This window comes from Ovis canadensis, chromosome 26, assembly GCF_042477335.2.
Source record: "Ovis canadensis isolate MfBH-ARS-UI-01 breed Bighorn chromosome 26, ARS-UI_OviCan_v2, whole genome shotgun sequence".
Taxonomy (NCBI): domain Eukaryota; kingdom Metazoa; phylum Chordata; class Mammalia; order Artiodactyla; family Bovidae; genus Ovis; species Ovis canadensis.
Window position 1 is genome coordinate 35,313,122 of NC_091270.1, and position 25,130 is coordinate 35,338,251.

The following is a 25,130-nucleotide window of genomic DNA, read 5'->3' on the forward strand; positions in this document are numbered from 1 at the left end:
TAGGCAAACAAACAAAAAAATATATCGCAATATATATATATATATATAAAATCACTGTAAGCCAAGACCTTGGAAAATCTTCCACTTTTAGATTTATTTGCCAAATCTTGGTTGCCTTTCTTCTCTTGTAAACCTTCCAGTTGCTTCTCACCCACCTCAGCATGCAAACCAATGTCCTAGGATCTCCCTGGAACACCTGACAGACGACTGGGTATTTGTGTACATTGTAAATTGATCACAATAAGTCTAGCTAACATCTGTCTTTAAACACAAGCTAGTGCTCCCTGGTTGTCTAGTGGTTAGGGTTCAGTGCTCTTATATTTATGCTAGTATTTTATTAAAATAAAAGTATTTCACAAGAAAATAGAAATACGGCTTCCAATAAAAATATTATACCTGGGCTTAGTACCAAGTTCACAGATTTTAGTTTTGCAAGGAAAATCAGGCTTTAAAAAGTGAAGCAACATTGTAACCAAAACTTTAATCCCAAGGATTCTCAGAAAACACTACAAATGATTGCATGAAAACTAGTTTGCCAGAAACTGGGAGGACATGGTGTGTTGAATAGTCTCAACTTTTCAAATAAAGAATTTCATGAAGAGCTATGTAATTACATACGTGCTTATGCTCACTTGTGTCTGTCAGTTTGCAACCCCATGGATAACCTGCTGTCTGTCCATGGAATTTTCCAGCAAGAATACCTGTGAGAAAACGAGTGAGTTGCCCGTTTCCATTCCAGGAGATCTTCTTGACCCAGGGATTGAACCTGTATCTTCTGCATTGCAGGCTGATTCTTTACCACTGAGCCATCTGGGAAGCCTGTAACTACATATAGCAATTGCATAAAGAGCTTATGACCTAAAGCAAAGTGACCTAAAGTTTCTTGAAACCTGTCAGATTCTATATCACCTGGGTAACGTCTTTCCAGTGTGAAGACTAGTTGGATTAAAAAAAAAAACTTAAGTAGTAGGGCGCAGCTTTTATTTTTACCTGGTGACTTGTGTTCACAGCAGCTTTTAAAAACTGATTGTTTAACCACAGCTGCATCCTATACCCCAGCTACGGGGAAGAAAGTCAAAAGTCTTAGTTCCATGGCATTTAGTTTTAGTCTTCACTTTTGCAGAGAGAGCTCTTTTGTTATTTTTTCATTTGTCCTTATTCCTTATTTCTTGTACTTGCAACATCTTCCAGCATTGAGAATTCCTTACCTCCTTGACTGAAGATTCAGATTCAGTAATAGAGCATTCTTGGTTAATCATATCTGATTCTACCTCTAAGCCCTCACATACTGTTCATACTGTTCATGGGGTTCTCAAGGCAAGAATACTGAAGTGGTTTGCCATTCTCTTCTCCAGTGGACCACATTCTTTCAGACCTCTCCACCATGACCCGCCCGTCTTGGGTGGCCCCACACAGCATGGCTTAGTTTCATTGAGTTAGACAAGGCTGTGGTCCTAGTGTGATTAGATTGACTAGTTTTCTGTGATTATGGTTTCAGTGTGTCTGCCCTCTGATGCCCTCTTGCAACACCTACCATCTTACTTGGTTTTCTCTTACCTTGGACGTGTGGTATCTCTTCACGGCTGCCCCAGCAAAGCACAGCCACTGCTCCTTACCTTGGACAAGGGGTGTCTCCTCACGGCTGCCCCTCCTGACCTTGAATGTGGAGTAGCTCCTCTTGACCCTCCTGTGCCCACACAGCCACTGCTCCTTGGATGAGGGGTTGCTCCTCTCGGCCACCGCCCCGACCTTGGGCATGGGATAGCTCCTCTTGGCCACCTCCCCTGACGTTGGGCATGGGGTAGCTCTTCTCGGCCACTGCCGAGAAAAGGCAAAATGATAGGATATTGAAAGAGGAACTCCCCAGGTCGTTAGGTGCCCAATATGCTACTGGAGATCGGTGGAGAAATAACTCCAGAAAGAATGAAGGGATGGAGCCAAAGCAAAAACAATACCCACTTGTGGATGTGACTGGTGATAGAAGCAAGGTCCAATGCTGTAAAGAGCAATACTGCATAGGAACCTCGAATGTTAGGTCCATGAATTAAGGCAAATGGGAAGTGGTCAAACAGGAGATGGCAAGAGTGAACGTCAACATTCTAGGAATCAGGGAACTAAAATGGACTGGAATGGGTGACTTTAACTCAGATGACCATTATATCTACTACTGCGGGCAGGAGTCCCTTAGAAGAAATGGAGTGGCCATCATGGTCAACAAAAGAATCTGAAATGCAGTACTTGGACGCAATATCAAAAATGACAGAATGACCTCTGTTCATTTCCAAGGCAAACCATTCAATATCACAGTAATCCAAGCCTATGCCCCAACCAGTAACGCTGAAGAAGCTGAAGTTGAACAGTTCTATGAAGACTTACAAGATCTTTTAGAACTAACATCCAAAAAAGATGTCCTTTTCATTATAGGGGACTGGAATGCAAAAGTAGGAAGTCAAGAAACACCTGGGCTAACAGGCAAATTTGGCCTTGGAATACAGAATGAAGCAGGGCAAAGGCTATTAGAGTTTTGTCAAGGGAACGCACTGGTCATAGCAAACACCCTCTTCCAACAACACAAGAGAAGACTCTGCACATGGACATCAGATGGTCAACACTGAAATCAGAGTGATTATATTCTTTGCAGCCAAAGATGGAGAAGCTCTATACAGTCAACAAAAACAAGACCATGAGCTGACTGTGGCTCAGATCATGAACTCCTTATTGCCAAATTCAGACTTAAATTGAAGAAAGTAGGGAAAACCACTAGACCATTCAGGTATGACCTAAATCAAATCCCTTATGATTATACAGTGGAAGTGAGAAATAGATTTAAGGCACTAGATCTGATAGATAGAGTGCCTGATCAACTATGGACTGAGGTTTGTGACATTGTACAGGAGACAGGGATCAAGACCATCCCCATGGAAAAGAAATGCAAAAAAGCAAAATGGCTGTCTGAGGAGGCCTTACAAATAGCTGTTAAAGGAAGAGAAGCGAAAAGCAAAGGAGAAAAGGAAAGATATAAGCATCTGAATGCAGAGTTCCAAAGAATAGCAAGGAGAGATAAGAAAGCCTTCCTCAGCAATCAATGCAAAGAAAGAGAAAAACAACAGATTGGGAAAGACTAGAGATCTCTTCAAGAAAATTAGAGATATCAAGGGAACATTTCATGCAAAGATGGGCTCGATCAAGGACAGAAATGGTATGGACCTAACAGAAGCAGAAGATATTAAGAGGTGGCAAGAATACACAGAAGAACTGTACAAAAATGATCTTCACGACCAAGATAATCACAATGGTGTGATCACTCACCTAGAGCCAGACATCCTGGGATGTGAAATCAAATGGGCCTTAGAAAGCATCACTACAAACAAAGCTAGTGGAGGTGATGGAATTCCAGTTGAGCTATTTCAAATCCTGAAAGATGATGCTGTGAAAGTGCTGTATTCAATATGCCAGCAAATTTGGAAAACTCAGCAGTGGCCACAGGACTGGAAAAGGTCAGTTTTCATTCCAATCCCAAAGAAAGGCAATGCCAAAGAATGCTCAAACTCCCGCACAATTGCACTCATCTCACATGCTAGTAAAGTAATGCTCAAAATTCTCCAAGCCAGGCTTTAGCAATATGTGAATCGTGAACTTCCAGAAGTTCAAGCTGGTTTTAGAAAAGGCAGAGGAACCAGAGATCAAATTGCCAACATCCGCTGGATCATGGAAAAAGCAAGAGAGTTCCAGAAAAACATCTATTTCTGCTTTCTTGACTATGCCAAAGCCTTTGACTGTGTGGACCACAATCAACTGTGGAAAATTCTGAAAGAGATGGGAATACCAGACCACCTGACCTGCCTCTTGAGAAACAAGTATGCAGGTCAGGAAGCAACAGTTAGAACTGGACATGGAACAACAGACTGGTTCCAAATAGGAAAAGGAGTACGTCAAGGCTGTATATTATCACCCTGCTTATTTAACTTATATGCAGAGTATATCATAAGAAACGCTGGGCTGGAAGAAGCACAAGCTGGAATCAGAATTGCTAGGAGAAATATCAATAACCTCAGATATGCAGATAATACCACCCTTATGGCAGAAAGTGAAGAGGAACTAAAAAGCCTCTTGATGAAAGTGAAAGAGGAGAGTGAAAAAGTTGGCTTAAAGCTCAGCATTCACAAAATTAAGATCATGGCATCTGGTCTCATCACTTCATGGCAGATAGATGGGGAAACAGTGTCAGACTTTATTTTTGGGGGCTCCAAAATCACTGCAGATGGTGATTGCAGCCATGAAATTAAAAGACGCTTACTCCTTGGAAGGAAAGTTATGACCACCTAGATAGCATATTGAAAAGCAGAGACATTACTTTGCCAACAAAGGTCTGTCTAGTCAAGGCTATGGTTTTTCCTGTGGTTATGTATGGATGTGAGAGTTGGACTGTGAAGAAAGCTGAGCACTGAAGAATTGATGTGGTGTTGGAGAAGACTCTTGAGAGTCCTTTGGACTGCAAGGAGATCCAACCAGTTCTTTCTGAAGGAGATCAGTCCTGGGTGTTCATTGGAAGGACTGATGCTGAAGCTGAAACTCTAGTACTTAGGCCACCTCATGTGAAGAGTTGACTCATTGGGAAAGACCTTGATGCTGGGAGGGATTGGGGGCAGAAAGAGAAGGGGACAACAGAGGATGAGATGGCTGGATGGCATCATCGACTTGATGGACATGAGTTTGAGTAGACTCCGGGAGTTGGTGATGGACAGGGAGGCCTGGCGTGCTGCAATTCATGTGGTCACAAAACGTCAGACATGACTGAGCAACTGAACTGAACTGAAGCCCTCACATAACTTTGTCTTTACCATAGTGCTGTTATTTTTCATTCACTAGACAAAAACTTTATCATGTGCGTGTGCTAAGCATTAGGGCACAAAGATGAAAAAAAAAAAAATACTGCCCATTATTAAGGGACCTCGTGTTGAAGGCTGCCGTGTTGCTCTGATATCACCGAGACGGTGCATCGTTTCGGGAAGTCAGGGAGCCAGGGACTGTATCTTTGTCCTTTCCACATTTCTAGTGCGGGTGTGGGTCTGCATGGTTCATGGTGTTGCAGGGAAGGTTGGAAATAAAAGAACCTCTTTGAGGACACACATTCTTGGAAACAGAGTTGGTCAGTGATAATAGCATGTAATAAACCAGTGTAGAATAAATGCGAAATAAATATTTAATAGTAAAACCAGCAGTGTCCCAGCAGTTTGAAGGAAAGTGGGTGATCTCTGTGATCTGGAATGGCCAAGGACAGGCAGGATTCAGGAGGCGGGGCACGGGTGCAGGCTGGAGGGGACAGACCGTGCTGGGTGTGTGGTGTCCTCAAGCTCTCGGGGATCTCAGAGCTCCCTGTCACAGGGAAGTTGTGTAGCCTTGGAAGAGGTCTTCACATCTTTGTGTCTGCACGACATCCTGCTGTATGCTTCTTTCCCACAACGCAAATGAGGGGCTCCCAAGGGCTGACCCGTAAGACGAGAAGGGGGAAAATATGGTGCCGATTATGGAGTCTGTCCCTGGGGGCGCAGAGCCAAGGGGTGAGGCATGGGAACGTGTAAATGAGCTGGAACCTGGCCTTGCCCGGCCGACCAAGGGCTCTCCAGCTTGGTCCTCTGGCGCCGAATCCTGCCAGGAGATGGTGGGAGGGGCCGGGGTGTATATGACTTGGTTCCCTCTGTGCCCGGCTGTCTCCACTCTTTGGACCAGCAGTAAGTTCCATTTGGCTCAACTTGCCCTTGGAAAAATGTTTTCCCATAGTTCTCAAAGAACTGTATAAGTAGACGGTTTAGACCTTTGCTAGCGCCGCCTTTGTCAAAAACACATCAACTTCAGGAGCATTTTGGAAATGTTTTTTAGAGGAAAATCATGAAGAGAAGCCTTTGCTTTTTATTGCTTCCTGACTAGGTCTTATTCTCCCAAATACTATCTTAGTTTTCAAAATCACTAATGTGTTAAGGCCAGCTATCTTCAATAGGTTACTCCATGGGCTTATTCTTTGAGTCACAGAGGGCCCAGCATCTGTTCTTCATTTATTTTCCTCTTAACTCTTCTTTCTTCCTCTTTTATTTCTTATTTAGGTTTGTTGAAAATGGTATTTTTGGTTGAGGTTATTTTAAGGTGGTGTTGAAATAAATCCCGAGTCTGTCCTCTTGTTCAACAGTGCGTGTTCTTTTAAGCCTACACATCCAGGGTCATCCTACCAAAATAAATTATATGGGCCCTGTGCAGATCTCTCAAGTGCCTGGCTTTATTTATGAGTTTGGCTGCTGGCATAGCATTTATAGTTTCTCTTGAGCAAAAAATGGGCTCACTTTTCTTTTCTCTGTCTTTTCCAAGAATTGCTAGCAGTCTCATTTCTTAAGTAGCTATGGGTCTGTGTCACTAACTATTTTAGTTTTATTATCTCCCCTCAGGGAATTTTTAAAATGTAGTTGCATGTCCATCAAATCAACTGTTGCAACAATTGTATAGGTAGATGGAACTCAACATCCTGCCCATTTATAGGCATTCAGGGCTATCTGAAATTGCCGAGATACTTCCTTTACCTTGACCTACCTAAGCTGGATGAAAACACTTTTCTTTTTTAATTAAAAATTTTAAAATGAAAAATAAAAAAAGTAAGCTGTGCCCCATGGTGTGCAGGATCTCAGTCCCCTGACTAGGGATTGAACCTAGGCCATGGCAGTGAAAGCACCACGTCCTAACCCCTAGACCATCAGAGGAGTTCCCCAAACATCCTCTTTTATATAGGAAAGTTGACCGGCTTTTTTTCTTCATTTAATAGTAAATTTTGCACAACTTATGTCTTTTCAGAGTATAGCCTTATTTATTGGAATTATCTGATGATTTGTAGGTGGCTTGAAAAATCTGTAGAAGTGTGTGTGTCAAGTACCCTATTTCTTATGTGAATAAAGGTCTTACATTTTTCCAGCAAACTGAGGAAATCTGTGAATTCTTCATTTTGAAAGTTGACACACCAAACATCCTTCTAACATGCATATGATTTGGGATCTTTATTTTCAGTGTCCTCTTTTGCAGCTAGCATAACAGAATATTCTGGATAAACCTATTCATTCTGGATAAACCATTCATTTGAAAATGAGATCAAGATTACTGGGATGAACTTCTCTACCCATATCTACCCGTGGGTCTATCTAAAGTCCTTGAATTATGAGTCTGTTTGAAATTGGGTTTTAGTCTTTCCAAATCCAAACCCTCCTGCTTCAGTTAACCTGCCTGAAACTGGCTCTGTCCAGGGAGACATTGGTGCTCGAGGAGGTAAGATTGAAGAGGCGGGAGATGCTGGTGGAGGTAGAAGCATGGGGGGTTTTGTTCCCATGTGTGGATTCTGGTAGCTCAGGATCTCTTTGGAGAATAATTGGCGGCACCTGTTATACGATACTGAAAGTGGTTTGGGGCATTAAAAAAGGAGCCTGATGAAAAGATAAGGTGGGGCCAGTCTGTGGAAGGCCCTGATCAGTAGCACTGGGAACCGGGGAAGCTTTAAATAGGGAGTGATGCACAGAGGTGTGAGGAAAGATGACAGGCTGGGAGAGAGTGTGTGGCAGCCGTGCTACAGGCTCTGGCTGTTCCCCGTGCATTCTCCCAGGCTCACCGAGGGCCCAGCCAGCTCTGCAGACCATCCCTGTGTTCTTCTGTGGCTCAAGCCCAGCCACTCACCTGTCATTCCTGTGACCACTCTGGCTGGCTTAAGGAGAAGCCTGGAGACTTGGGCTGTGGGGAAAGTGTGCAGTGAGGTTGGGCTTCTGAGCCCTGAGCCAGCAGAGAGGGAGGGGGCCCTGCTGAGAGATGTGGGGTGGGGGATGCTGGGGGCTCTGAAGCCCTGGCCAGCCTGATGGGTATGGATAAGTGCTTCCTTAAAAAATCCCTTTTGACTGAAGCCATATGAAGTTGAGATTTCTGTCTCTTGCTCTGTAGAAAGTCCTAGCGGACAGAGGTGGAGTCAGATAATCTGTGGGCAGTGTTGCTAATTAGGAGCCTCTGGATAACTCAGTCTGGGTCCTTGGCACAGGCTAGATATTCAACAAATTAATAACATGAATTATTAAATTAATGAAATTAACAGGGCTTCAACTGATGGGTGGCAGCCCAGTTTCAGGGATTTTTAACAAAGGCCTTACCTTGTATTTTATCTTGACTGTATTGACGTTTTAGCAAATAATTTGGCTTCATAGCAGGATACATTTTTGAGAGACTTAATTTTTCAGACAGCCTGAAAATAAGATTATTTTCATGCATTCTGAATATGTGTCTCCCTCCAGCATCTCTCTCAGTGTTATGTCAAGGATATTTTATAAGTTTTATGAAGGGCAGAATGTCTAAGTATTTCTTCTGGTTACATGCCATGTATTTTCTTGGATTGGGCTTTGTGATTTTTGCCTTTCCCTCAGTTCTTCTCCAATATCTGACCTCTGAATAAAATGGTCCTGGGAAAAGACTTTCATTGGTTTTATAGTTTTAAACAGATTAAATCTGCCTTTTGGGAGAAGGTTTGGTGTTTCTGATTTTTCTACCAAACGACTGGATTAGAAAACGCCTGAAGCTTAGTGACTACCCCCTTTTATGTGTTCAAGCAACTTTATATAACTTAGGAGAAATGTGTATCTCTTAATTTTTTCAATTAAAACTTTTTTTTGCGAGCAAGTTTATTATGCCACACTTTACCATGTAATTTTTCCAGTTTTATTGAGATATAATTGACACAGAACATTGTATTAGTTTAAGGTCTGTAGTATAATGATTTGATAGAGGTATAGGCTTCCCAGGTGGCTCAGTGGTAAAGAACCTGCCTGCCAATGCAGGAGATGCAAGAGATGTGAATTTGATCCCTGGGTTGCAAAGATCCTTTGCAGAAGGAAATAACCCACTCCAATGTTCTTGCCTGGAAAATTCCATGGACAGAGGAGCCTGACTGGCTACAGTCCATGGGGTTGCAGAGTCCGACACGACCAAGCACACACACACACACACACATATATTACAGAACGATTACCATAGTGTTCGTTAACATTCATCATTTCAAAAGAGTTAACAATTTATTTCTTGTGATGAGAACTTTTAAAATCTGCTCTCTTAGCAACTTTCAAATATACAATACAGTATCGAAAGTACTTCTTTTTAAATGAGAGAAATCAAATGCTTCCCCCCCATTGTAAGAGATTATAACAATTCCAAATAGTCTGCAGACTTGTGTATTTCTTTTTCTTTGTCTATGTCAAAATTTTTTGCAGCTACCACTGAGTAGCCCATCTATCTTGCAAACTCTGTTATCATTGCTGTTAAAAGGGAGAATGGAGTCACAGACATGAGGTGAGCATTCAGTGGGAACAAGAATGAAATCTCTGAAGTCTCTGTTATGGATTTGTCAGTAGTTACTGTTCATTCCTAACTATAGAGACGGATGCTTCGTCTCTTTCTCTCCCATGCATGCAGTTCCTCACTGGGGGAATCATTCATTGTCCAGGAGCTCTGGGATAAGGTTTTAAACCATCCTACTTAGCACCACAAGGACACCTACCATAAATGAAACCTTTCTAGAGTTAACACGTGGTTGGTGAGCAGAAGTGCAGCTTGATTTCTGATGCAGTTCTTCTGCCTTTGCAGGAGGTCATGGCACCTTCTGACATGAAACACGCCAGTGCACCTATCACAACTCCGGCTGGCTGGTCCTGGGACCCCCTGGGAACCAGGCTCTCCAGGCTGCCTCGGAACCAGGTGGGATGCATCCCTCCAGGCCAGTGAAATGGACAGACGGGGGGTTAACATGGCCATTGTAATGTGAAGCTCTACACTGAGTGATCAGTGCTTTAGCTTTGGCCAGAACTTTTCACTTGTTCACTGTGTCAGCTCTCTCATTGCAATTTTAGGGCAAATGGAGGCTGGGCCATTGAGCCATTAATTTACAATGTTAGGCCTGGACTGAAGCGGTAAAGTGTGGGAGAGACCTAGGGGAACGGATGTGGGAGTCAGACACTTCTGGTCTGAAATCTGTCTCTCTCGCTTTCTAGCTGCGAGGCCTTGGGCAGTGGATTTACAGGCTACACTAGTATCATTTGTTCAATGGGATCGCCACTTCTCCCTTTCAGCCAGGGCTAGAAACACTGTGTGAACAACACTTAGTACCTACCTGACACTCAGCGCTGTTCACGAAACGGTTGTCAGTGCTTCTGTTCTTATTCTCCTTTCTTCTTCTGCCCCTGCTGCTCAAGGGAGAGGTCGAGAGGGGGCTTCCTCTATTGTGCTTCCTTCTTGACCTTCAGCATTTCTGGAAACTTAGTCCTGGATCATCCAGTTGTGAGTCTCGGCAGTTTGTGAGTGAGGGGTAGTATCTGCTTGAAGCCAGAATAGCCTCCGCACCCAAGACTCTGAATGCCCAGGGCGGGCTCCATCCTTGGGGGCTTCTGTCCCAGCCATGGGACCCTTGCCACCCTCTCCTAATTCCGGTGTAAAAGACCATACAGTGGGATGGGGCACTGCAGTGGCTATGGGGCACTTTATTTTAAATTTTTAAAAAGTTTTAATTGGAGGATAATTGCTTTACAATGCTGTGTTGGTTTCTGCTGTACAACAGCATGAATCAGCTATATGGATACATGTATCCCCTCCCTCTGGAGCCTCCCTCCTGTATCCCCCACCCCCAATCACTCCTCTAGGTCATCAGAGCACCGAGCTGAGCTCCCTATGTGATACAGCAGCTTCCTGCTAGCTGTCTGCTTGACACATGGCAGGGTATCTGCATTAGTGCTGCCCTCTCAATTTGCCCCACCCTCTCCTTCCACCACGGGGCACTTTAAACAGCACATTTTTATGTCACGTTTGCCCACATTTTGTGGCTCATATGACATGTTGTGTTCCCAAAGAAGAGCATTTTAGAAAAAATGGATTCTGTGTGCCCGTCTAGGTTCTCATCATTGCAAAGGTCTTGAGTTTGGTTTCTGCATAAGCACTGAGCCATGTCCTGGCCAGTAGAGTGGGAAGTTGATGGATGGGTTTTAAGAAGACAGGTTGGTCTCTGTGCCGTGTAAGTTCGAGTATCACCATGAAAGATTGTTTTAAAAAAAATTGGATGGCTAGATAGATTGCAAAATATCATGTTGGCATTCTAATGTAAACATACATTTTACATAATTGTTTCATTTTTATCTGAAAGAATTTTATGAGCAATAAGATGATGTATCATACTTAAAAAAAAAGATTTATTTGTTCAAGAAAGGCAACGAGGAGACTTTCTTTTAAACACTGTAGTAAGAGACTTTATGAATTCAAACAACACTTAATTATCAAAGGTAGAAGTCACCCTTACCAAGTACTCGGGGGTCTCAGGCAACTATGTCCAGACTCCAAAGACTTTAGGAGGAAAGAGGAAAAGATATCAGGTTGGATGGGAGCCTGGAGACGGAGAAGAGCCAGGTGTGGCCAGTGGCCCCACCCCTGGACTAGTGGGGAGGATGCTCATCTCTCTCCTCTGGGCCCCAAACACTTGGCTTCAGTGCAGCCTCTGGTCCAGTTTCAGAGGCTGTCGTAGCACCTCTCATGGCTGAGGCTGGTGTTTCCCTTCCTGGGGAAACCTCAAGAGTTTTGTTGAGGTTGAGAACCACAGTCCTGAGGGGCTGAATTTCTTGAGATGTAATATTGAGTCATTATCGTGTGAATCCAACCATCTCATCCTCTGCCGTCCCCTTCTCCTCCTGCCCTCAATTTTTCCCAGCATCAGGTTCTCTTCCAATGAGTCGGTTCTTGGTTGGATGGCATCACCGACTCCATGGACATGAGTTTAAGCCACCTGCAGGAGATGGTGAAGGACAGGGAAGCCTGGCCTGCTGCACATGGGGTCACAAAGAGTCGGACACGACTGAGCGACTGAACAGCCACAACCTCATGTGTGTTTTCTAGCATCTCTCTGCAGCACCTCAGACAGAGAGAGCAGTCCGAGTGGGGAAAGGCATTAAACAGCCGTAGGTCCTTTGCAGGAGTCAGAACCCAGAGGGAGTCGCTCAGCCGCCTGAGCCCAGCGGATCCCTTTCAGAACCAAAACCAGAGCCCAGGCCTCCACGACTTCCAAATACTTCACTTTCCACGTTGCCGGAGTTAGAAAATGTCATGATACCAAATTTAGCACGACAAAGTATTTCTCTAGTTGCTTTTCTTAGATTAGAACATAAACTTGTCTTCGGTTTTGGCTGCTGCAGACACGTTGGTTTCTCCCTGGTCGGCAGCGTCTGGATCTCTTCCCTCCAGTGACTGGCAGAGGCCCTCAGCCTGCTTTATACGGTATTGAGCACTGGGCCTTTGGCCCAAGCCAGACCTGTGGCTGGTGCCGTTCATTTTCCTTGGTTTCAACAAAAGGTAACCCTGCTCTGCCCTTCAGACTCCCCGCCTCCAGGGCAGCTTTTCTTTCCCAGATAGAGATGATTCTAGAACCTCAAAACGACCTGCAGGTTAGAAAGTAAGGACTTCTGTTTAGATTGAAATTAGAAGGTGGTATGATGGAGCATGGTTGAGGAGAGGCTCTGTCTGCCCGTGATTGATGGGAAGGACCAGCGATGCCATGGTGGGACCTGGTGTTCTCACTGAGGCTTTTCAGCCTTCACCTAGAAAAGCTGATGAAACCTTTCTCCACCCCCCACCCCTGTCTAAATCCAGCAGGGCAGGGATGGGAATGAAAAGGCTGTTAAACTGGGGCACAGCCTTTTCCACTGAGGCTGTAAGATTCTTCAGCACAAAGACTCCATCCTATTCAGTCTCTGTTGTTCTTTCCAGAACCTAACACCATCCCACACAAAGGCATTCTGTTGAGTGGAATCAGATGTTTGCTGTTCTTTCTTTTGGTCGTGAGAATCCTAAACATCTGCCTATGCCAACATTTGGGTTCCCATATCCCATTTTCAGGCTATCTTTGGGTTTATCTCGAAGAGGATGAGGTGGTTGCATGACATCACTGACTCAGTGGACATGCATTTGAGCAAACTCCAGGAGCCAGGGAAGAACAGAGAAGCCTAGCGTACTGCAGTCCATGGAATCACAAAGAGTCGGACATGACTTGGCGACTGAAGAACCACCACCACAAAGGAGAATGTTCTGATGGTGGTTTGTGAATATAGCTTTGCAGTGTAATTTTGTCTTAAGGTGTTCTATTTTCAAATACCAATTTCAAGCAGAAAGTTACTTAAGATAATTGTTAGCCGATTATCCTAAACATATTAATATTGAGTGGTCAGGCTCCCCTCTCTGGCTACTGCCCACACTTCCACAAAGAGTTGAGTCTCCACTTTCTCAGCTTTGGTGCCTTCACTCCTGCAGCCGTTGAGTGATGGCTTCTGATCCCAGGGCTCCCACCACCCCTCCTGCATCTTCTGCGTCGCTGAATCCACTGGGCAGTTTCCAGTTCTGGCTTTACTTGACCTGGCGGCAGCATTCCGCATACACACTCTCTCTCATACAAACCACTCTCTCTCGTACAAACCACTCCCTCCGCACACTCTCCCCCAGTAGTGTGCCCTCTGATTTTCCTCCTCACTGGCCATTCCTCCCCGCTTTGCTTCTCCAATTCCTCCTCTTCCATCAGACCTTTCACTCTTGCATGTCCTCACATCTTTCCGCTTCTCACTCTACATGCTCTCCTGAGGTAACCTTTCAGTCCTGTGGTTTCAAATATCATTTGTACGCTGGTGACCGAAAACTAAACTGCATTTCAGCAAATCTAAGCCACACGTGATGTGAGATGCACCAAGATTTTATGTAAAGGAAAAAAAAAATGCTGCCAATGAAATGCCACAGTGTCTTACCATGTTAATCTTAAGATGCATTCCGCTTTCAGAAATGTCAGAATGTGAAAAATGTACACCCAATAGTTAATGATATAATGGGATATATCACATGGATATACTGATATAACGTGATATTACATAATGATATAATATCTTTTGTGTAGATGAACTGCCATTTGCAGAGCACAGATCCCTTATGTGTCTTGAGCATGGTGTTCCTAGGAACATGCAAATAAATTGCAATAACTTTGTCTTAAGGAAAATTGATAGTTTCTTAAAGGTCATCATTTCTCCAAGTATGAAAGAGGCCTTTTTACCATACAGTTTATTTATATGCATAGATGAGGTAGACTTGAGTTAGCCGAGCAGTGAGGCAGAGTTATGGAGCCACTGGGTCTTCATGATGGCATCAGCACAATTGAGGTGTATTTCACTTGGTCTAGAATTGACCGACTCTAGCATCACGGTCAAGAATGTCCTGGCTGTCTCAGTGTAAACCATGCAGGATCCCTGAGCGTGCTGTCCGTCTTCACAGAATTTCTCAGGCAACGGAATTTTAATTTTTATTACTCATTTCTTCTTATTACATCATTGGGAAATCATGCTGATGGTGTTTCCCTCATCTCTTTTTTTTTTTCCTCCCCCTACTTCAGAATTACTTTTGACAGCTGTGAGACCTATGAGAACGATGGCTATATCTTGAAATGTAATTTTCCTGCAGCAGCATCCAAAATTAACAAAAAGACATGGAAAAATCTCATTAAGTGTTCTAATCTACCACCATCTGTGAACCTTGTTCTGTTCCACTGAGAGGTTTCTAAAAATAATTTAAGTGGTATATCTTTACTTCTATAGGGAGAATAATTCATACTAGATGCTTTGACTTTAAAATATTATCTTATGGTCAGTATGGTTACCCTAATAAAGTTTTGTTTCATGGGTTCTAAGTGCAGAGAAAATTATTTATGTTCCATTTTTTGATATTGTTAATTGGTTTAACACCCTCTGATTTGTTGTTTGTTTTAGTCGCGCAGTCCAGTCTGACTCTTCTGAGACCCCATGGACTGCAGCCCACTAGGCTCCTCTGTCCATGAGATTTCCCAGGCAAGAATACTGGTGTGGGTTGCCATTTCCTTCATGGATCTTCCTAATCCAGGAATCAAACCCATGTCTCCTGCATTGGCAGGTGGATTCTTTACCTCTGATCCACCAGGAAAACTCATATCACCCTGGACCTCTGGTTAGTTTAGCTAGGCACATTTCAGTGTGCAACTGAGGTTTTTTTCCCCCATAGAAATGTCTTGCTTTATCTCCTTGCTCTTCTCCTCCCACTGCCTCTCCCATGATATCTTTCTCATAGGCAGTTCAAAGTAGAATATTTAAGGACAAAAGTTTAAATACCATAATCAAATCACATGGGAATTGAAAAATATTCTCTTTAAAAACTATTGGGTCAGAGAAGAAATAAAGACTGTAGTTGTAAACTACCTAGAAAATAAGAATGATAATATTACAAACAAAACTCATAAGATGCTTGCCAAAGATTTGCTTGAAGGAAAATGATTGGACTTGAGTCTTGTTATTAACCAAAAAGAATGAAAATTAATGAGCTTATCAAACCTGAGGATTTAAAAATGAACAAAGGAAAACCACATAATATACTCAAAAAAGCATGCTAAACCATTTATTAACCAACACAAGCATAAATGAATGATTGGAAAAGAGAAAAATTAATTTCATAAATCCAAGACCTGTTACTTGGAAGAGAAACCTCTGCGTATCTAATTATATCTAATTATAAACATGTAAGAACCTAGTTTACAATATTAGGAATGAGAGAAAGGTTGAGGAGAGAGGGATTTGCCCACAGACAAGAATGAAAAGATTATAAGAAATTAAAAATTAGCAGTAAGAAGATAATTTGAAAAAAATGAATGTCAAAATGAGATTTAGTAAAAAAAAAATTATATATATATATATATATATAGAGAGAAAACATTGAATGGATCTATAACTGAACAGAAAATTGGAAGAATTATTAAAGAATTGTTTATGTATAAAGAAGTGCCTGTATTTGTCTCAAATACTAAATAATTTGTATGTTGAGAGCTTCCTAATTAATGTAATCATAACTGATTTCACCTGATAAAAGTGGCACAAATAGGCTAATGTAGGCCAATATTTCTTAAAAGCATAGATGCAGAAAAACCAAAAAGGAAAACAATTATAGAAGATAAAATACAAGGAATATTAAAACATTAATACATGGATTCCAAGTTGGCCATATACCAAGAATCCAAGACTTAAGGGTTAAGAAAATCCATTACTATTATTGATAGCATCAGACTAAACAAAGCAAATATTCCTCCAAGGCATTGATGTTCATTTCTAATTTTCAAAAATCAGCACTCATTAGACTAGGAACAGGTCATTTCCATGATGTGCTATTTTTTTAAAAAATCAACATCAAATTCAATGGTGAAATATAGGAAGCGTTTTCATTAAACACAGGTGTGAACATGAGCAGACATTAGCATCTTTAACCACTAGGGAAATGCAAGTAAAAAATCACAAAATACCATCTCATACCTACTCAGATGGCTATGATCAAAAAAAGATTATAACAAGTGTTGGCAAAGACACGAAGTCAGAACCCTCATGGAGTGGTGTTGGGAGTGTAAAATGGTACAGCCACTTTGGATTTGGAAAATAGTCTGGGAATTCTGCAAAAGTGAAATAAAGAGTTACCATATGACCTGGCACAATTCCATTCCTAGGTATATATACACCCAAGAGAAATGAAAACTTATCCTCATAAAAACTTGTATGAGAAAAAAAACTTGTATAAGAATGTTCATAGCAGCATTATTAATAATAACCAAAAAGTAGAAACAACCCTAATGTCCATCAGCTGACAGATAAATAAAATGTGGTATATACATGTAATGGGACGTGTTTGGGGCAGTAAAGATAAATGAAGTACTGACATATTCTACAAATGGATAAACTTTGATTCAGACGTGGATTGAAAACATGATGCTAAGTGAAATGAACCAGTCACAGAGTACAAGGTACTGATTTGAGAGATGAGGACTGAGCCAGTGTCTGTTGTAGATGGTTCATTCTTGGCAGTAGTACGTAGCATTGCTAAGCCCCGCCGCCATTGCTGGAATGTTCTACGGGTGTTTGAGGTGGCTGCCTTATTGGGGTTGTCGTCATGTGGGTTTTCATTTGCCCTGTAAACACTCTGTCATTTCCTTTACGTTTCGTATTGGAATGATCCTGCTGCATGTATTCTTGAAATTACTCTATATTTCAGAGGTGTATACTTGGTAAAAATTGTTTGCAGAAGTCTTATCTGACAGTTTGAATTGTAGTTCAGGGGTGAGAATTCTATTTAGTAGAAAAATTTTATTATAAATATCAGCATCTTCATTTGGCAGATTTTCTTGGGGAACATACAGAACATTCTTGTGATGCTTTTTGCTCCTGTATGTATGTTTGTATTCCTGCTAGTTTATATGGGAGCAGACAACCTTGGGGCCACTTCCGCAACTGAGAAATGCATAGGAAAATACACTGTTTTCTTTTTAATAGAATGCAATTCATATATAGTTAACATGTATATAAAGAACTTTCATGTGTTTACTTCCTGCCTTAAGTTAGAATTATATAATTAAAGTAAAAACATTGACCTCTTTAAAACTCAGAGTATTCTTAAAAAATAGGGTGTGTGAATCTTTTGTGGCATGTTTAAGGTTGCATTTAAGGAATTGGTGAATTTGTATCTTTTGATATACAGACCTTTGTGAGATCTAATTAGCTTAAGGGGGCAAGTTTTTGTCTTTTGTTTTTGGAAAGATCTTGTTCAAAATCATATTTGGATTAAGCACGAGAGTACCTGCTGACTCTTGTTTGTGACTAGCTCTTTTGCTTTACGATAACCCTGTCAAACTGATTTCCCTAGGTTGAAAACGTCCGCTTGGTGGATCGAATATCTTCTAAAAAAGCAGCCCTCGGGACTTTGTATTTGACCGCCACTCACGTCATATTTGTGGAAACGGCACCTGATACAAGGAAAGAAACATGGGTATGCGGTCCTTAATTTTGGCTTTTTGTGTTTTCCACTGTTTGAAGTAACACGTTTTGACTGTTTTGTCTGTTCTCAAGGTGAGGAGGGTGGGACTTGGGGGGGTTGGGTGTTCAGAGCACTCTTTTCGGAATGTGAGCACTACCTTTTTTTGTAAAGGGTCATGTCCACTTGATCTGTTTACTCACTTTAAATACTGATGATTTGGACATCATCAAAGAGAGACAGAGGAATAGCCAGAGGTGTAAGTGCTTCGTGTCACAGCTGACAAGTAGAGATTCAATAATGTTACTGTACCAGATACAGTGTTTACACAGTGATTTGCAATCCGCTTTGTTCGTAGCATCCTGTGGTGCAGGCCGTTTAGTCATTATGTTGTCTACAGTTTTCTCATAATTTAAAAAAGAAAAAGTCTAGGGAAGAGTCCTATTATCAGGTATGTCTGCTACATAACAATGAGACCATTAGAAGGTCCTTATTTTAAGAGAGCTGCCCAACCATGGCATTAGGACCAGAACCGGAATTTGTGGATTGTAGATTCTGCCTTTTCTGTAGACTTGATCTTTGCAGCAGAAGGTGGCCCGCCCTACTTAGTGGAGAGGAATTTAAAGAATGAAGCGTTGCCACTGAAGACTGAGCAGAGACCCTCCTGAAAGCCAGAGCACTTCAGCATGGTTTCCTTTCAAATAAATCTCCTCTGCAGCCTGCCTGACCACCAACAGCTTAGAAAACAACCATCTCAAGTTGCTGTTGAACTCGAGCATTCCATGTGGAATTAAGGAGCATGGTGGCACCTCCCAGCGGAACCGTCTCTAACTTTTGTTGATTGCAAGGTTTATTTTACTAACTTCTCATGACCTTATTTAATTTTAGCTACCCAGTGCATTTCAAGCTTTGACGACCCAAATGTTCCCTTACCTGGAGCTGTGCAGAATTCTAGGCTGAAGGGTTTGCTTCGTATAATGAGCTTGACTATCAGAAAGCTTGGCACTGAAAAATAAAATGATGAATTCAGACAGCTGGTTCTTACCCCCAAACATACCAGTTCTTGTCAACTGAGTGCAAGCCAGCTGAAGGTCAAGGGTGTTTCTTGTCTCTATGTGTGGCTCAGAGATTGTTACCAAATCGCAAGGCTTTGTGCCCAATGCACAGTGAGGCCCATCAATACTAAAACACTAGCTTTTGGAACAGAGAAAGGTTTATTACAGGTTTATACAAGCAGACGGGTGGCTCATGCCCTAAGAACCCCAAAGTTACTGAAAGCTTTCAGCAAGCCCCTTTAAAAGCAAAAGGTGAGGTTGGGCGTGGTTAGTTGTTGCAGACTTCTTGGGGTCAGATCCTTTGCTCTTGAGGTCAGGTCATGGTCAGGTAACCATGTTCCTATAAATCTCTACCAAACGAATGTTATTCTCCGTCCTGACAAGAAAGGGCAAGGTCCCAGGGCACAACTCTCACCCTCCAAGGCCTCATTCCTGGCTAAGAGAAGGCCAGAGCTCAGCTGGCAGCTCTGTCAGGGCCAGGTTCCCACACCCTGCCCAGCTGTCATGCCTAAGGGAGCCAGGCACCTAATCCAGTTGCCCCTCGGTCTCCTCCAGGTGCCCAAATGGAGGGGCGGGGGGGGGAGGGGGAGACCAGGTCTCACAGACTGTGACCCAGACAGACGGCCACTGCTAGTGGGTCACAGAGACAGGGATGGGGGAGAGGTTCGCCACTCCTCAAGGCCTGGGCCATGGCTAGTGGAGTGCTTTAGTCAGAGCTCTGGAGCCCCGCAGGACGTCAGCCCCAGTCTGTTCCCCGGGCCCCCTGGCTCACCCACTGGCTCAAGGCTGGGTGAGCTGGAGGGCCTCCAGGAGAAGGCCTGACCCTGCCTCTTACCTCACTCTCCACCTGACGACCACCTCACTACCAACCCTTGAGTGGAATCCCTTCCCCAATGGTCCCTCATTGTCAGTTACCAGTGGGCAGTGCCCTCTGCAGCACTGACCAATGGCTGAGCAGGACAACTTACAACCGACCAATGGCTGAGCCAGACCTGTTGCCTAGTAACAGGGTGAAGGAATAATGAGGCCCAGCAATGGCTGCCTGCTAAGAGCTGTGCTCTCACCCTGCTCTGTGACAAGACCTGTTGCTTTCTGTCCTATGTACCTGTTATGTGTGCTTAGTTTACCCACATTAACTTTTTTTTTTTTTTCCACATTAACTTTTGTTGGTAGATTCTCCACAGTCAGATCGCCACCATCGAGAAACAGGCAACGACGGCCACTGGGTGCCCTCTACTGATTCGCTGCAAGAACTTTCAGCTCTTACAGCTCATCATCCCGCAGGAAAGGGACTGCCATGATGTGTACATCTCTCTTATCCGCCTCGCGAGGCCAGGTAGGGCAGAGCGGCCTGGCATTCAGCGTGGACTCACGCTTAAGAAAGTCACAGATCGTGTTGAAGAAATGTGGATAATGCTTCTTAATTATAGTGCTTTAGAGATTATACATTAGCCCAGCCTTCGGATGGGGGCTTCCCTGGTGGCTCAGATTGTAAAGAATCCACCTGCCAATGCAGGAGGTGTGAGTTCGATCCCTGGGTCAGGAAGATGTCCTGGAGAAGGAAATGGCAACCCACTCTAGTATTCTTGCTTGGAAAGTCCCATAGACAGAGGACCCTGGTGGGCGACAGTCCATGGGGTCGCAAAAGAGTTGGACACGACTGAACAACTAATCAACAACAAGCCTTCAGATGAGGCCAAGAAATCTGACTGATTTAGTTTCTGTCTTTTGGGGCCTGTGTCTGAGTTAATTACTGTATGAGCCTCTTTCATTATTCATAGTATTTATCTTGGAGGGAGGTTATAGTTGTGCTTTACTTTTGGGATGAAATCATCCCAAAGTGTGGTAAGCCACCTTGATTGAAGCCTCGGACAAAACCCACAAGTTGTTTTGTGTTGAAAACATATCAAATGGTCTAGTGCAGTTTTACCTATGTGGGGGCTTTTAAGTTTTGCTTTCTGTTGCTTTTTGATCCTAATATGTATGTTCCAAGGTTGGCATCAGTGACTGTTCAAGGTATGTATATGTTGATTCTCTGACAGAAAACCTTCTTATGTTTTGTAGGAAGAATGGCTGATTTGAAAAATGTATGCTTTTAGTTACTGTCTGGTTGTGTATCCCTTACTTAGAGTTTTCAGACTTACAGCTTATTATGCTATAAATCTATGACATTTACAGCTTACTAAGCTATAAATTTAAGAAGCTCTACACAAGTGTTTCTTGTGTGTGTGGCTTGTGTGGACTGTGGGGTTCCTTTGCTAAGTGTCTTGGAAGTGTACAGTGAAAAGAGATCATTTGTATAAACAGTGACATCCACAGTAGTGTTCACCCAGAAGTCACTAATAAGGGAAATAGGACAGGTTCTTACAGTTACGTTGTTGTTGTTCAGTCACAAAGAGTTATGTCTGACTCTTTGCAACCCCAGAAGCTGCAGCTTGCCATGCTACCCTGTCCTTCACTATCTCCTGGAGTTTGCTCACATTCACGTCCATCGAATCAGTGATGCCATCCAGCCATCTCACCCTCTGTCGCCCTCTTCTCCTCCTGCCCTCAGTCTTTCCCAGCATCAGGGCCTTTTCCAATGAATCAGTTCTTTGCATCAAGTGGTCCAAGTATTGGAGCTTTAGCATCAGTCCTTCCAGTGAATATTCAGTTGCTTTACTGAATAGATACTTTACTAAATGGTTTTTGGTTCAGGGCAAAATGTTTGATTGTAAACTCTTCAAAGCTTTTGGTTGGGTCCTCAAATTCTTATGATACGAACAGACCACATCATCTGTTGAGAGCCAGGAGCTGAAGTTTTGAGATGGGAGGGTTGCCAGGGAGCTGTCAGAATCTGATCACTTTGACTTGACTTAGCTTCCCTTTCAAGTCAGCCCACTGAGGCTTTTTTATCTCTGTGTGTTGAAAAGAACTGCAGAGTTAGCCAGAAATGCAGTTGAACTTTTTGGAGGGCGCACTATAATTGGAACAGAAGTTCTGGGAAGATGTACGTTAGGCTGCGTGTGGCAGGGAATGAGAGGGGAATTGTGCGCCAGCAGTTTCTGTGTCACTGATTAATGGATGTCCTGGATAATACATGTGTTCTGGCCGGATTAACGGGATTTAGGAGTAGCCCAGAGAACTGGGAAAGGCCTGAGTGGAAGAGTCCATCACAGTGGCGATGAGAGCCCTGGCCCCAGATAACAGCGAGCTCCCAGATTTACATTGTGAGGGTCCCCAGGGAGGAAACCTGCTATGTTTCCCCTGCTTTTAAAAATATATACTTTTTCTTAAAGATGTGGTTTTGGGAGTTCGGTGTTAGCCAGAGACCAAAGAAGGAGACTATAGTAATTAATTGAATTAAAGCCATTAGCTTGAAAGATGTTTTTTTAAAGCCACCAGCATTGTGAAACATTGGAATTAGAATTGCCAGTTTATGTAAAACATGGTACTTAAATGAGTGTGGAAAGAGGAACTAGAACCCAGGCAGCTTCACAGTTTAATGCTAAAGGCAAGGCTAAAATTAGGACATATTACAGCCCAGTCTTGGAAGTAGGGTTTTGAATCTGGGTGGAGGTGGGGAAAAGTGGAAGGGTTTCCCCTGGACGTGGGGTGGCTTCTCAGGACATCCCAGGACCTTTCACAAATTACACCTTCTCTTTCCTTGAGGTATGTCAGAAGAGGGCTCTGGGTGTGTGTGGTAGGGGGGCGCGGGGATGGATGTGTGTGGGTGTGTGGATGTGAGTGTGTGAGTGTGTGTGAGTGTGTGGATGTGTGTGTTTGGTGGGGAAATGACTTTGAGTTCCAGCAGCACAGTATTGATCTCTGGGGTTATTGTGGTTAATCATCAATACAAAGCTCGTATTTTCAGCTCTCCTTACGGATATAGCTAACTCCAAGGTCCTATAGAGGAGACTTTTTCTTTTTTAAACAAAAGATGAAACGTTTGGGAGTCTGTTTAAGTCAAGGCCTATGAAGAGATAGTTTTAAAGCCCTTGAGAGTCTCTTTTCACTGAATTGCAATTTCTGGGATAAGAATAAATCAAATGACTAAAAAATTTGTCGAGATTTTATTGGTTTGTCTTTTATATGAATTCAGGTTGGTAAGGACTTGGACATGGACTATGAAAGATCCCCAGCAAAATATACTGTAGCCAGATCCAGAGAACTCTTTAATTCTTCTTAAAGGAATAAGTTAAAATTGGGCTGTACCCCAAGTAAGGAAATGCATTGACTCTGTAGATCTGATGTACAAATAAGGGTTTTTTTGTACATTTTTCTGATTAGAGACCCCTGTTTCTCAGAGGGCTTCATTTCTCCCACATCCTTTCTTTTCTCCTCTCTCTCATTAGCTTCCTGCTGTTTGTTTTTATATCTATCATCTTTCTCTCTTGTAGTTTTTGTGGGCCCTTTTTAATATTTAAACCATTTTTGGGATCTGTTTTCCCATTTTATAGTAGCATTTTTTTTTTCCCTGCTCATCTGAGTCCCTAATTCTTCTGCATATTTTCTGTGGTTTTTAACATCTCAGGATTGACATAGTCTCATTAGCTTACTTTGACTTTTTGCAGTTCTTATCAGAGTCAGTGCCACTTAAGCAGTTTTTACAGTAACAATTTTTATTACTTTTTATTGATGATATTAAACTCTGGGTCCAATAGCCCTTTTCTACTAAGTGTCAGCTTCCTGATGTTTAATTCGAGTACTTGTCTGGTGAAAACAGACAAGAAAGTTCTCCTTATTTTTATTTTAAAATGTGCAAAACCCAATGTAACTGTTATCTTCTCACTCCTCTTTAAATGGTTTTTCAATTACATTTAAGTTGCCTGAATTAAGTAGAACATGGAGAACAATTTAACTTTCATTACTTTGGGTTCTAAAACCCTATAGATCAAAGGATGTGTGCATGCTAAGTTGCTTCAGTTGTGTCCAGCTCTTTGCGACCCCATGGACTGTAGCCCACCAGGATCCTCTGTTCATGGGGATTCTCCAGGCAAGAATGCTGGGTTGGTTTGCCATGCCCTCCTCCAAGGGATCTTCCCGACCCAGAGATTGAACCCATGTCTTTTGCATTGCAGATGGGTTCTTTACCTGAGCCACGGGGGAGGCCCCTATCAGAGAATCAGTTTAGTTCAGTTCAGTCGCTCAATCGTGTCCAACTCTTTGCAACCCCATGGACTGCAGCACGCCAGGCCTCCCTCTCCATCACCAACTCTCGGAGTTTACCCAAACTCATGTCCACTGAGTCGGTGATGCCATCCAATGATCTCATCCTCTGTCATCCTCTTCTCCTCCCGTCTTCAATCTTTGCCAGCATCAGGGTCTTTTCCAATGAGTCAGCTCTTTGCATCAAGTGGCCAAAGTATTGGAGTTTCACCTTCAACATCAGTCCTTCCAGTGAACACTCAGGACTGATCTCCTTTAGGATGGACTGGATGGATCTGCTTGCAGTCCAAGGGACTCTCTCAAGAGTCTTCTCCAATACCACAGTTCGAAAGCATCAGTTCTTCGGTGCTCAGCTTTCTTTATAGTCCAGCTCTCACATCCATACATGACTACTGGAAAAACCATAGCCTTGAATGGGTACATGTATATGTATGGCTGAGTCCCTTTGCTCTCCACTTGAAACTATTACAACATTATTACTTGGCTATACTCCATACAAAATAAAAAATTTTAATAAAGTAAAACCCCACATACCTGTCCTTCTGATGGATGACTCCTGGTGAATTTCCCCTTTCCTTCCTTATCTTGCCTTACTTAACTGACCTGGTGCTTAGTTGCTCAGTCATGTCCGACTCTGCGGCTACATGGACCTTAGCCCGCCAGGCTCCTCTGTCCATGGAATTCTCCAGGCAAGAATACTGGAGCCAGTTGCCATTTCCTACTCCAGGGGATCTTCCTGATCCAGGGATTGAACCCACGACTCTTGGATCTTAATTATTAAACATTCTGCTATGTATTTTGCAGGAGATGGAAGTACTTTGGAAATGTTCAGTAAACCTTGAATCAATGTGTATGGTACTTTTTATATTCTCAGAGTAGGCAGTTTGTAGCTGAGGGCTTCTCCTGGTGGCCTCTGGGTGAGAAGCTTGCCTACATTAACAAAACTGAGCTTTGACTTACAAAAATGGGGGTTTCTCTGCCATTATGAAGAGTTTTACATAAATTGGGCCAAAGGTATAGTCGATCACCCTTTTCCTTAAA

At 42.8% G+C, this 25,130-nt stretch overlaps 1 protein-coding gene and 1 non-coding gene across 3 annotated transcripts in view; one reads left to right on the forward strand and one right to left on the reverse strand.

Annotated features, from left to right (window-relative positions):
- The window catches only part of MTMR7 (myotubularin related protein 7), a 130,229-nt gene that overhangs the window by 22,930 nt on the left and 82,169 nt on the right, over positions 1 to 25,130 (forward strand). For both annotated transcript variants that reach the window (XM_069573327.1, XM_069573328.1), the window contains exons 2-3: positions 17,779 to 17,901; positions 20,115 to 20,277. In XM_069573327.1, coding sequence (XP_069429428.1) covers positions 17,779 to 17,901; positions 20,115 to 20,277 — 286 coding nt within the window. The remainder of the gene's footprint in view (positions 1 to 17,778; positions 17,902 to 20,114; positions 20,278 to 25,130) is intronic.
- TRNAE-UUC (transfer RNA glutamic acid (anticodon UUC)) lies at positions 6,675 to 6,746 on the reverse strand. The gene has a single exon. It is a non-coding gene; the product is annotated as a tRNA-Glu (tRNA).